This window comes from Takifugu rubripes, chromosome 6 (assembly GCF_901000725.2).
Source record: "Takifugu rubripes chromosome 6, fTakRub1.2, whole genome shotgun sequence".
NCBI classification, from domain to species: domain Eukaryota; kingdom Metazoa; phylum Chordata; class Actinopteri; order Tetraodontiformes; family Tetraodontidae; genus Takifugu; species Takifugu rubripes.
This window is the reverse complement of record NC_042290.1, coordinates 2,350,550-2,363,576: the sequence shown is the minus strand read 5'-3', so window position 1 is coordinate 2,363,576 and position 13,027 is coordinate 2,350,550. Positions and strand designations below refer to the sequence as shown.

At 43.4% G+C, this 13,027-nt stretch overlaps 2 protein-coding genes and 1 long non-coding RNA gene across 3 annotated transcripts in view; 1 reads left to right on the top strand and 2 right to left on the bottom strand.

The window, feature by feature from the left end:
• LOC101076719 (ephrin-A5b-like) overlaps positions 1-2,230 on the top strand; it is a 39,190-nt gene extending 36,960 nt beyond the window's left edge. Inside the window, exons 4-5 of the mRNA XM_011604472.2 lie at positions 27-107; positions 702-2,230. Of these exons, the coding sequence (XP_011602774.1) occupies positions 27-107; positions 702-817 (197 nt within the window). The 3' untranslated portion in view covers positions 818-2,230. The remainder of the gene's footprint in view (positions 1-26; positions 108-701) is intronic.
• Positions 2,231-3,910: 1,680 nt separating this feature from the next.
• LOC115250217 (uncharacterized) lies at positions 3,911-4,371 on the bottom strand. Its single transcript, XR_003888811.1, has 2 exons — positions 4,141-4,371; positions 3,911-4,049 (listed from the first exon to the last, which is right to left on the bottom strand). It is a non-coding gene; the product is annotated as an uncharacterized lncRNA (long non-coding RNA).
• A 6,073-nt stretch (positions 4,372-10,444) lies between these two features.
• LOC101076947 (growth arrest and DNA damage-inducible protein GADD45 gamma-like) lies at positions 10,445-11,927 on the bottom strand. The gene is made up of 3 exons (XM_003965136.2): positions 11,789-11,927; positions 11,411-11,618; positions 10,445-11,303 (listed from the first exon to the last, which is right to left on the bottom strand). Exons 1-3 carry the CDS (start codon positions 11,887-11,889, stop codon positions 11,190-11,192), a joined length of 423 nt encoding a protein of 140 aa, XP_003965185.1. The 5' UTR covers positions 11,890-11,927; the 3' UTR covers positions 10,445-11,189.
• Positions 11,928-13,027: the final 1,100 nt, after the last annotated feature.

Genomic DNA, 13,027 nt, shown 5'->3' with positions numbered 1-13,027 from the left:
CACATTGTCATCTCTGTTTTTTCAAGACAACTGTATAAAACACTCTGGTAGCACACAGGAAGCAGTGGAGTTTGAGGACAATAGCCACAACTCCTTAGAACCCAGAGGTGAGTGTGTGTTTGTGTGTGTTCGTGTGTTTGGGCGTGTGTGTGTGTGTGTGTGTGGGGGGGGGGGGCAACCTTTATTGAGGCTAATTTAGTTGTTGAAGCTACCTACCTGGATGTAATTGTGCTGCTTTTGTGTATAAATTTAGAGCATTTGGTTTATCATTTTATTTGCATGCTGCTTAGTATCCATTATTCCTTAACAATGCTGCCCTAATTCAATGTCCAACACAGCAGCACAATAGGATTTCTGCACTGACTCAAACATAAATTTGCACCCTTAATCCAGTGTTTTTTGTATTTTAATAGCATAGGATTAGACTGATGCTAGCTCTCCCTGAAATAGTCACATGGAGAGTTACATATGTTACTGTGAGGTGAGACAACAGTTAAATTAACAGGACTGCATTCTGACCTTTACATTCAATAATGCCTCGTGCGTTGTTCTGTTCACAGAATTTGTGTCAGGCCAGTTTAAATCTAACATATTTTTAATCTGGAAGTGCGTGTGATATTTCCATTTTAAGTTATTATGCACACTGTTTCTGATTTCTGAACAAACTGCAAAATGAAAATGTTTTGTCTCTTTTGCTTCAGATGGCATTGGTCACGAGTCACCAGAACCCGCTCGGAGGGACGTGAACTCTGCCAGTAGATACCACACTTCAGTCCTTCTGCTCAGCTCCCTCTTGGCTGCTGTCTTATCTGTATAGCACCAAGTTGGAAGAATCTTGCCGGACTGAACTGCCCTAAATAGGCGAACCCTCCCCGCAGGGAGCACTTTTTATAATGACGACACTGATAATTTCTCTTTAAAGAGGAAAGAACTTCAGGCTGAAGCCCTTCCTGCTTTGGGAACCTGTCAACTGTTCTTGAGTTTCTAATGGATGCTGATGGCAAGGTTAAAGAAGCTTTTTTCCAGTGTAATAAATACTTTTTTTGTTAAGGACAGAAATATGAACATGCTTTTAACATCTTTTCACTTTTATAGCCTCAGTAGCAAAACAGCACAGCATTTACATTTACAAATTGAAGTATTTGTGTATGTGTGTGTGTATGTTTGTGTGTCTGTAAAGTTAAGAAAAACATAATGAAACACAATAGAATTTTATTAGAAAATGAAGTGAGCGTTTTTAGGTAGTGGAGAGGAACACACTAACCATGGGCTAATAATGAAAGTGAGCTAGCTTAAATGCTTTAGGGACTTCCTTCCTCTCAGGTTTAAAGACCAGTATAACGCATCATCTCAGGCTGTATATAGTAGGTTCAATCTAAAGAGCAATTCATGGTTTTGTTTTTAAAAATCGCTTCAGTCAAGTGTAGCAGTCAGCAAGGGCTCACACGACAGTCACTGAATAGACTGAAGACGTTGATGTGGTATTTTGCCTGGCAAAATGTATTTTCCTATTTATTGTGATGTTTGTGCGTGTTTTTCTCTGTTCTGGTTTAGTCTGCAAGTATATTAGAAAGGCAATAAAAACACTAGTTGAGAACACAACACACACTGTTTTATACAATCATACAAAAACACCATATGGCTCGATTGCTGATGGTGTTCTTTTTAAACTATTTCTTAAAAAAAGAAAGAAAAAGAAGGCAGAAGGAAGTCTACAAATCCTACAATAATTGTTTCTGGTCTGTCATGAACAATGTGAAAAATGAAAAATTGTTTTAATGGTACATTATTGCTTTTGTAAGTCACCGTCATAATGCAACTCTGTGAAGTCTGTAGATACACACTGTAGATACACACTTTCTACAAAGTTCAGGGATACAGTGTGTCCATGATTAACCTGAGCTTTAAAGAATATTCTGTGGCGACATATGTTTTCAGTGATATGTTTATTGTGTTCCTTGAAAGGTGGTAGTGTGTGGGGGGGCAAATTAGATGTGTGGGCGTGATTCACTTGCTTTGACTGTACAATAAATGCATCCATATTCTGATTAGAATAAGAAATTACAAATAAAGCCCAGAATAGATGGAGAAACCAGAGTGAGAGTGTGTAATCAGGAATGCTGGGAGAGGTCTGAACAAAGACCCCAACACAGGATTTTCTTTTGTTATTAGCACACAAAGACTGGTTTGTCCTCTTCCAAAATAAAGCCCCAACACTTGGGAATATCCATGCACGGGAATGATCTGTAATCTTTACATTTCTGCTAAAGTTTGTAAAGTTACTTTGTCTCAGACAAACAGAACATTGGCAAAAAAGATGGAAGACATCAGAAGTCATCATCTAAGTTGAGTTTCACTTTTTCCCAGCATGATGACGTTAAAGAGGGTTGAGTTTATGAATATTAGAGCAGCCAGCAAAAGCCGCTCGCTGGTTTACAGACAAGAATCAGTCAGATGACAGATTTCTGTTCATTTTTCCTTATCAAAGTAAAAACACTTTTCTGGTGATATTTTATAAATTCAAACATTCATTTCACTCAGGTTGAAACACACTATATCATCTTCTCTTCTGTTACACATATAAACACATAAGGATTCATGTCCGTAAGCTTGGTAACTACTGTTATTTTTTAATTGACATCATAGTCATTCGTCCTCTCTCTCACAAGCCTCCAAACATTTAGAGCAGGGCGCCAACCTTTTTGAAGCTGAGGGCTATTTCATGGGTACTCAGGAGTACGAAGGGCTACAAACTTATAAACCTATATAACAAAACCACAGACCACTATCGTAATAGTAATGATAATAAAAATAGCAGTAGTTATTACTATGGGAACTGATTGCTCACATATCAATAGTAATTATTTTACACAATTATAATCGATGATTCAAACAATAGAAATGATAAAAAAAAATGTGTAAACATGATTCATTTATCCACGTTTAAGTCAGGAGGGACATCTGCTGTATTTGTAGTGCAAAAGATCTCTTCCAACCATCTAACAGTTATTCAGTTCCTTAAACATTTCATGAATGAACATTTAACATTTGTCTCTGGACTTTGTCTGCTCCCCAGTGTATTATAATCTGGTGGATTATTTGACACTGCAATTCTTAGTGAGTCTTGTAAATCAGTCAGCCGGGTTCTGTGTTTGTTCTTGATAAAAGGCTGATTCACAGAGACAGGTTGAACCAAAAAAAAGCAGGCAATTTTCATTGCTGCTGTGGATACACAACTGTACTTTTCCTTGTCCACAAGTATCCACCCTGTGTCCTCAAGCAGCGATGCATCTTCCCTCTTTGACTGCATGAACTCTTTGATTTCACCTAGAAGTGACAAAAAAGGCTGCAGAATAGTCCCCTACTGAGCCATCGGATTTCTGTGTGGATCCTGTTTATGATCTTTACAACAGGAGTCATCACATGATCAAGCTGGTCACTTTCACACATATCGCCTGCTGATGAATGATGCAGTGGTATTGAAATTTTGGGAAGTCTGGATCATTTCTGCATTGTGCAATGAAGCCTGTATGCCGGCCTGTCATGGCTGGGGCCATATCTGTTGTTACTAACTTCTGTAGTGGGACCTTTTTCCTCCGTGAAGAAGTTTTTTACGGCATTGTAGATATCAACACCCCTCATAGTTGACTGTCGTGGCAGAAGTGTCAGCAGTTCTTTTGTAGAAAAATCAAACACCATTCGATTAAATATCATTAGCTGAGCTGAACTCCAGCTGACACACAACACTTCACACACACTTCACCTAAGATCAAAAGACTTTTGCACCACACTACATTACATTAATTTACACTATAGCACACTAGCTTAGTAACCTATATAGTTACTGTTTGTACTTGTTTATGTTAGGATTATTTTTCCAGGACCCGAAAGCAGGCAAACGCAGTGGGGATTAAGTCCAAATAAGAGTCTTTATTAAAGAATAACTCGGAAAGGTCCTCCTGGACCGCAGGTGAATCTCTCGTCCAGTCCTCCGGGGTGCACCGGGAGCTTCAGCGCGGAGCCAATGCAGGAGACAGGTCCAGCGAGCTCTTTACGTCCGCAGGTCGGCGTGGAGACCGAACGAGAAGCAAAGTTAGCAATCGTTGCGTTAAAAAACACTGCAGCAAGAGTCAGGTTTACCATAAGGACGACGAAAAAGGGAAGGCTGATGGAAATTCTGGGCAGGTGCGTCCGCCTGCAGCGCCAACTGTGGACAATCATCGGCTCCTCCACGCCCCCTGCTGGAGAAAACAGGCAACGAGCGACCCCGAACCCTGGACCCCAACAATTTATGCATATTACCAGTAGTTTAACTTCTACTTCTTTATATTGCTTAATTTATCATTAGCATTTTTCTAGTTTTTTTTCTTAAATAGTTTCTGCACTTTATATTCTAAGGCATTTAATCCACACATCCATCTGTAACATATACTGCTCAAAAGAATTAGAGGAACACTTTTTAATCAGAGTATAGCAACCTATCAGTCAAACTTCTGGGATATTGATATGGTCAGTTAAGTAGCAGAGGGGGTTGTTAATCAGTTTATGCTGCTTTGTTGTTAATGAAATCAACAACAGGAGCATCAGAGGGGCAACAATGAGACGGCCCCCAAAACAGGAATGGCTTTCCAGGTTGAGCCTACTGATACTTTTTTCCCCTCCTCATCTCTTTTGGTTGATTTTTTACTGACTGACTTTCTACTGCTGTAGTTATTCATTTGGCTTGGATCAACATCTGTGTTGATAGCATGATGTGGTACCTGGACACCACAGAGGTTGCACAAGTAGCCCAACTCCTCCAGGATGGCACATCGATACTTGCTGTAGCAAGAAAGTTTGCTGTGTCTCCCAGCACAGTCTCAAGAGCATGGAGGAGATTCCAGGAGACAGGTAGTTACTCCAGGAGAGCTGGACACTCCTTAAACCCTCAGCAGGATCGGTATCTGCTCCTTTGTGCAAGGAGGAACCGGATGAGCACTGCCAGAGCCCTACAAAATGACCTCCAGCAGGCCACTGGTGTGAATGTTTCTGACCAAACAATTAGAAACAGGCTCCATGAGAGTGGCCTGAGGGATTAGCATTTGCCATAGACCACCAGAATTGGCAACTACGCCACTGGCGCCCTGTGCTCTTCACCGCTGAGAGCAGGTTCAACCTGAGCACACACAACAAACGTGAAACGGTCTGGAGATGCCATGGAGAACGTTATGCTGCCCTCAACATCATTCAGCATGACCGGTTTGGTAGAGGGTCAGTGGTGGTCTGGGGAGGCATATCCCTGGAAGGATGCACAGACCTCTACAGGTTAGATAATGTTCTACCTATTCTCTCCTCTACCTGTCCTCCCCTTTCTCCTCTCTCTCTACCCAGCCCCCCATCAGCAGGAGGGTCCCCCTATATGAGCTTGGTCCTTCTCAAGGTTTCTTCCTGTTAAAGGGGAGTTTTTCCTTGCCACTGTTGCTTGTTGGGGGTCAGGCCCTGAGATTCTGTAAAGTGCCTCGAAAAAAATGTTGATTGTAAAAGACGCTATATAAATAAAAATTGATTGATAGAATACAAGAAACGACATAATCACAACAAACTGCCAAACAGAGCACACAATACCCACACAACGCAATACAAGACACAAATTCAAACACTCACTATACAATTAAGACATCACGATATATCACTTAATCACAATATCCAAACATTGCAATTGGCCTGTCTATCAGTGTTGGCAGATAGACCTTGTATGATGTGAGAGTTTAACCGAGGTTTTTTGGCTTCAAAATAGGGGGCACTTCCTGTGTGCAGGTGTTTTAATAGAACCATAGGTAATACAAAGTAAATAACGTATAAGCATTGTTGCCTCAGAGGGCTTAACAAGCTGCACAGTTGTGACATCCTCTACACTTCGACCCTCTAACAAGGTCAGGAAAAACTTACAACTCTTTTTGCTATGTTCCTGGTTTTGGACGGTGTGTTTGGGTGCTGTCCCCTTTGTCTTCCGCTAGAGGGCGCGGTGGAGCTTTCTTCTGGGTCCCACTGACATCCTCCACACGTACTGCTGATCAGGCTGACACGGGCTCACCAAGTGGTAACTGGAGTGTTCCGGGCTCTGTGAATTTGTTCTTTTCCTTATGACTGACTCCTGTATTTTTGTCATCCTTTCTGAGGTCACCACCTCTCTCTCACCAAAGAGCTCCACACCTTTTGGATTCCTTGCACACCGCTCACCACCGCACCGTTGAGCTGCACTATCACCTTCCTTTATTCGTGTAAATATTGTGAATTAACTTTTCAACACAAACATCCTCCCGTCTGCATTCTCCGGTCCCGCTTAGTATTTTGGGACCAGTCGTAACCCATTCAGGGAAGGAAGAAACCTGAAGGAGATCCACAGATGAGGGCCCGTCTCCCTGGGATGGATAGATGTGCAGTAGATGCCACATGTACAGAGAACATCAACATTAACATCAGTCATATATACACTGTATAGAAATAAAGCCAGGGGCCCAGGGGCGTCTTCAGATGTCCTTATATGGAGACATGGCCATCTATGGACCATATCCAGGATCTCTTAGACTAGAGACAAACAAGACAGGCTCCAGCAGTAACATAAACATTTATGTGACATGAATGTCTAATTTCTATCTGTCTTTCTGTCTTTCTGTCTTTCTGTCTGTCTGTCTGTCTGTCTGTCTGTCTGTCTGTCTGTCTGTCTGTCTGTCTGTCTGTCTGTCTGTCTGTCTGTCTGTCTGTCTGTCCGTGTGGTTGAGAGTGGCTAAGGCTGCTTTTCCTTAGGTTGCTGGTGAACAGATGATGTTTAGGTCCATATGGTTCACCTCGGGGACTCTGTTGTACTGTGACTGATGTGACTCCTGTCATCTTTAAAGGCTTCCTCCTCCCCCTCTAAAAGCCCACCATCACCACTCACCCCTGCCACTGCATGAATGAGGAGTCAGCTCCACGTTGATCAGGCAAAGTGTGCCTGTGGTCTGTTATACAAACCCTGCCCCGACTCCGACCGCCTGCAGGAGAGTTCTGATCTTTCTTTCTGATGAAAGGGCCTGGGCTCAAATGTCCCATGCAGCTCAGGCGCAGCTGCTCCAGGAACACACCATTCTTCTGCACAAAAGAGGAGAGAGGGTCAGGGTCTCGTAGCACCTTTGTGCAGAACCCACCCAGTTTTTTCAGCTCTTTGTGCCCTTTGATGAGGGTGTTCAAGTGTTGGCTGTGGCTTTTGTTTCTGTTGTGTGTTGGTGAGGGTCTACGCTTAGTGCTACAAGCACAACTACAGTATAGACACCACCTCCTCTGCTTCTACTTTGTTGGGGTTTTCTCATTTTGCATCCCCGCCCTCATGCAAAAGTAAACATACTGCCGTCTTCTTTAAAGTCTACTTACAACATTTATTTATCATATTTAGGATCGGATTTATCGTAGCACATCTCCTCCGTCCAACACACATGCATGTGTGCTGCCCACACAAACACACACACGTACAAACACACAGAGCTGTTGACAAAACACTAGGCTACTTCTCAATTCAGTTGGCTACTCAAGGGTCCTTCAGACAGTTGTGTGTATGAAGTGAAGCTTATTAGCATAGCCATCAGACAGCAGGCTAGCAGACTTTAAGCTTAATGTTTTGACAACTTCTAAAACAAAATAAGAGAGGTCCCAAGGATGCAAGATGGTTTTTGGATGTCTTTGCTTATTTACGTGGAAACAAGCATGTTTAACTTTGGGTTTGTATGTTTTGTTTTGTTTTTTTGTGGAAATTCCCAAAACAAAGAACTGTGCAACCCATAAAACTTGGCAATTTGAAGTGATTAATTTATTTAAACACATTCAGTCCTCGTGAACATATGGAATTTGAGGATATATGGATGTAAGTGAAGGCTGCCCTGACAGCCAAAACACAAATAAGGTAAAAACACACACTCAGCCTGCAGCCCGGTGTGTGTGTCAACACCATCTGCTGCAGCCTGCAGCACAGTGAAAAGAGCTTGAAAAGGAGGAGGAGGTTAAATGGACACTTGAGAAGCAGCATGTGGCAGCAGCAGCACTAAGACGGGGGCAGGTGAGGTTGTTCAGGGTACCAGAGTTCAAAGGGAAATAGTAGACAAAAAAATTTGAATTATTGTTAGCGTGGAAGAGGCTGTTTTAATAATAAAATGAAGCTAGCTGCACCCTCCTCAGGCAAATACACATCCTTTTTGCTATCTCAGGGGATATTTGGACTGGAGGAGGAGCGGATGCAGGTTTTTGCCTGCTCTAACGAAAAGCTGACAGGTCAGCCCCAGTTTTAAAGCACCCATTAAAACTTTCATCTCTACCTGCTGCACTCAGGTCTGGCCACTTTTAGTAAGAACCCAACACTCAAGACAGGCCAGTATCAAAGACCAGATGGACACCTGCAGTCAAGGTGCTGCAGTGCACAGCTGTTGGCTGCAGGACATCAGCTGGGTGCTGGGTGAGACACAAGCTGTGATACCAGGGTGACCCACAACGGCCTTTTTAAGGGAGAATCCCTGGAATCACTAGCTAGTCCACTGTGTGTCACTATTGACTATGATGTACTCTTTAAAATTGCTCTAAATTTTAGTGTTTATATTTAACTACTACAACAATCGTAGCTAGTAATTATAAAGTAAATTGTTAGAATACATGTGTTGTGGTGCTAGGAGCACATTGATGTGTCTGATTAGTTTTGATGAATAACTAACTGATGTACAGAACAGGATGATCATCCATACATCTAGAAACTTGCTAAGACGGAGCAACTGCTCCAGCCAATCACATAGCACCTTGAACAGCCAATCAAATGGCAGCTTCTCATCAATATTTATGAGACTCCCAGACTATCTTGATCATCCAAAGTCAGCCCACTGCCAACTGAATGCGTATCATGAAAACCCTCAGCTCAGAGAGTTCCTGCTAAACCTCCTTTCAGGTCTCCCCGTGTAGCTCCGCCTGGGTCCGCTCAGTCACACAGCTCCGCACTATCTGTATCATTGTTGGACCAGGGTATCTCCTTACTTGTAGCTGTTATTATTTCTTTCATGAAGTAAAGGAATACATACCGTTGCTGTTGCATGGTTTTAAAAACGGCCAGTTTGAGTTTTCTGAAGCAGAGCATTAGCAGACTGTCAGTAACAGCATGGTATCGCCATGCTTGGAATCCTGGCCCCAAAGTACCTACTTAGATCTGGTACCCTTTAGTGGAAAAACCTCCAAAACAAGTAGAGAGAAAATGAGGGCAAGTGTGCGGATGTGGATGGAGTTATTCTGAGAGTGTTTCAGTGATTTGTGCCTGAATAGATGAATGACAGGAGGCTGGTGCCTCCTCCTCCTCTCTTTTGCCTTGTCATTGTCAATCGGACAGCAGATGGAAAGAGTGCTTGTAGGTTGTCATGGAGATTTAAAGGGGTGATTACATTTCAGCTGGCCCTGCTCTATTCACCTATCTCATTCTTTTTTGCTATTTTATCTGTGTGTGTGTGTGTGTGTGTGTGTGTGTGTGTGTATGTGTGTAGGTGTGTGTGTGTGTGTGTGTGTGTGTGTGTGTGTCCTCTGATCCTCTCTAAAGTGCTTTTCCCATTACACATATTTTTTTATGAATAATATGCAAAGAATTCATTTCGATGTTCAAGTTTTTGTAAATATTTACTTTAGAAACTGTAATAAATGCTTTGGTTTATCAGTAAAAACAGTTGTCTATTTTACCTCTAAAAATGTTTCAGTCTCATCATCAACAGATCACTAAAACAGTCACAGGGCAACAAATGGGGCTCTGGGAGGGAGGTACTTCCCTGGCCCAGGTCCAAGAGGGGCCGGGTCCATACTGAGGGCCCAGCCATGGATCAGGGCCAATCCTTGGAAACTTGTAGTAATAAATTAACTATAACACATTTCTGATATTGGCAGTTTCACACTGTCACCATGTAGGTCAGGACAGCAAATGCATTTACTGTGTTATTTAAGTTTGACCAACAACTGAGTCAATGATGGAGTGTTTACTCAGCCTAGCAGCATCTGAAGAGTTTGTTCCCAGAAAAACAACATTCAGTGTTCGAGAGTTCATCCTGGGCCTGATTATTGTCCGCTGTGGCCACTCTATGCTAAAGTACCCATCAGAAATGTTAAAGAAAATGGATCCAAGCGATCCAGCCTGAGAAAGGGGAGAATCTGTTCATAACGAAGGGAATATTGCATTTTGAGCTGCAGTAATAGCTGAAATCTGGGGCTGTTCCCAGTTGTTCCCCTCAAAACACCTTCTCTTCTATTAGCAACAGACGGACGGACGGATGGACGGACAGATGATGAAGCTGAGAATCACAGCAGGTGCTGCAGTGCCGGTGGTTCGGGTTCAAGAGCAGTGAATGATTGACAGCTTTGTTTATGCTGGAGAACAAGTATTGAAGATTGAATCAGAACATCAACAAGCAACAGGAGACACCGTGTTCAAAGCTTTTAATTAATCTCATTATCTAACAAATCAGATCAGATTCATCAAAATAAAGATATAGTTTAAATGTGTTGTCATATTGTCATTCCAGAATTCATTCTCATGTTGTTTTTTTTGCTTAAAAATTCAAACTTTTTGACCAAATAAGTTGAACTGTAGAACTTTATATTTCCAAAGTATAACCTTTAGAGCCTTTTGTCACGTTATGTCACGAGATATTTAGTCATAGTTAAATTTCTAAAGTGAAACCTTTAGAGAATTAAGACAATTCTGGAAAGTGGGAAACATTTCCGCTGACTGCAACTCGGTTGTCATGTTGCTCAGCAAAGAGGGCAATCGTTCAAAAGTCCCTTTTTCAGAAGGCCTCTTTCTCAGCACCGCTTCTTCTCCTGCTGCGCGTGCTTCAGGGGGCGACATTTGCTCTGTGGAACCACAGGACGCACAATTCGCTTCTCCTCCCTCTCCAAACCTCATCCGCACAAAGAATGAGGGTCGATGCGTCGCTCTTGTGGCATACCTGACCTCATTCACATAAAGAATGGGAGTCATCTTGGCATGGACGGGACAAGATGCGAGCGTTCACGGCGCCGGGTCCACCTCGGACCTGTGCCGTGCTGCCTGGACGGGAATCCTCCTCAGGAGCGTCCAGGGATGAGCAGAAACACACTCATCCTGTTCATCAGGATGAGGAAGCTTGACAGCATCTGATCACTCAGACGAGCCCAGGCCCAGATCAACGTGCGGGGAGGTTGATCTCAGGGAGCCAGTCGTTCAGACGGCGGCTCTCCTCGCAGAACAGATGCAGCTTCTCCAGAGACGGGTCCTCCCAGGAGCCCTCGGCTGGACTCTGTTGAGACAGAAGGAGAGAGGAGACGTCAGTTGAGCTGAACACTTCAAAAGCGTCGCGTCGTCTGCTGGAATCACTTCTATTGAGCTCATCTGACACCTACGCACCGTGATGAGGACGCAGTGAGCATCTTCCAGTTGATCTGCTTTGTTGCCGACAATCTCAGCCAGACGCTGCATGTCGCTCACTCGGACGATGCTGATGTCGTTGTCAAAGCAGAAGGACTGAATGAGGGTGAAGTGGATCTGCAGAGCGATGTCGCATTCGAACTCCTCATCCATGGCCAGGACGCAGAAGGACACGCTGTCAGGATCCCTGTGGAGACAAAGAGTGGTACTGGTGAGGTGCCGTCCTGCTGACCACCTCTGTGCCGACAGATGTTCCACATCAGAGACATCACTGTGGAGTCAACTTGGATGCTGCTCATCTGCCCTGACTGTTGGAATTGCAGAAAGGTAAACGCTGATCTTGTCTGGGTGACTTACTCAGTCATATGTTTGGCGCTCTCATAGACGCCAGCAGTGAGCCGAGTTTCGCTCTGAGCACAGAGCAAAGCTTCCTGTAGACATTGACCTGGAGGCTTCATGACTTATCTGCTCTGCTCAGAAGGTTCAGGCACAAATGTGCGTGGTGGCTCCAGGAATATATACGGCAGAACTGGCACAGTTTGATTGGCTCTTCAGCAAACAATGGATACAACAGAGCTACAGCCCCCACCCTAACCAAAGAGACACGTGCCTAAAGAAGTCTCAGAAAGTCGGGGGTGGGTTTTAAAGGGATCCTCTATATAGTCTTTGGCCATTACACTTTTTTAAATTCCAGGAGTCCTGACACCACAAGAAGGGCAGGCAATCATGCACACACATACGCCAGCGTGGCTGCAGCCCCTGATGCTCTTCCCAGACAGTTGCTGTTGACAGGTGACCACAGCCACCACCACTTAACTGATCTCCGTATGAAATCAAGAGTCTTTCTGAAAGCTCGACTGGTGGAACCTATTCAATCACACCTGCCATCCCAGCCGACCCTCAGCAGGAGGGTCCCCCTACATGAGCCCGGTCCTGCTCAAGGTTTCTTCCTGTTAAAGGGGAGTTTTTCCTGCCACTGTTGCTTGTTGGGGGTCAGGCCCTGGGATTCTGGAAAGTGCCTGGAAACAATTTTGATTGTAACAGACGCTATATAAATAAAGATTGATTGATTGACCTGGATCAGTTTGATTAAAATGCTTCATCAATGCACCAAGGTTCCAATTTCTAATGTGGCTTTTAATGATGGTGAAGTCACATGGCATACACAGTATATTTAATGACCCATTGATCTGTGAACAAAACAATTTAAGAATCCAAAATTTTTACTGTATGAATATTTGCTTAAAAAAAAACTTTAATGAGATTTATGTTTTTCAAAAATTGTAAAATTCATTCTATATCTCATCAGGGGGTTGCTGGAGTCTGTCCCAGCAGTGAGAGGCAGGAATACAAGTTGGACTGGTGACCTATCCCCCACAGAGCACACACACACACACACACACACACACACACACACACACACACACACACACACACACACACACACACACACATCCTAAAAACTAAACTAAATATTTTTGCACTGCGGTGAGAATGTGCAAACTCCGCACAGAAAGGACCAAACTGTGGCCTCTGACGGGAGGCTAACTAAGTTAACCACCACAGCATTTATTAAAATGTCTGACTTTGTGCAAG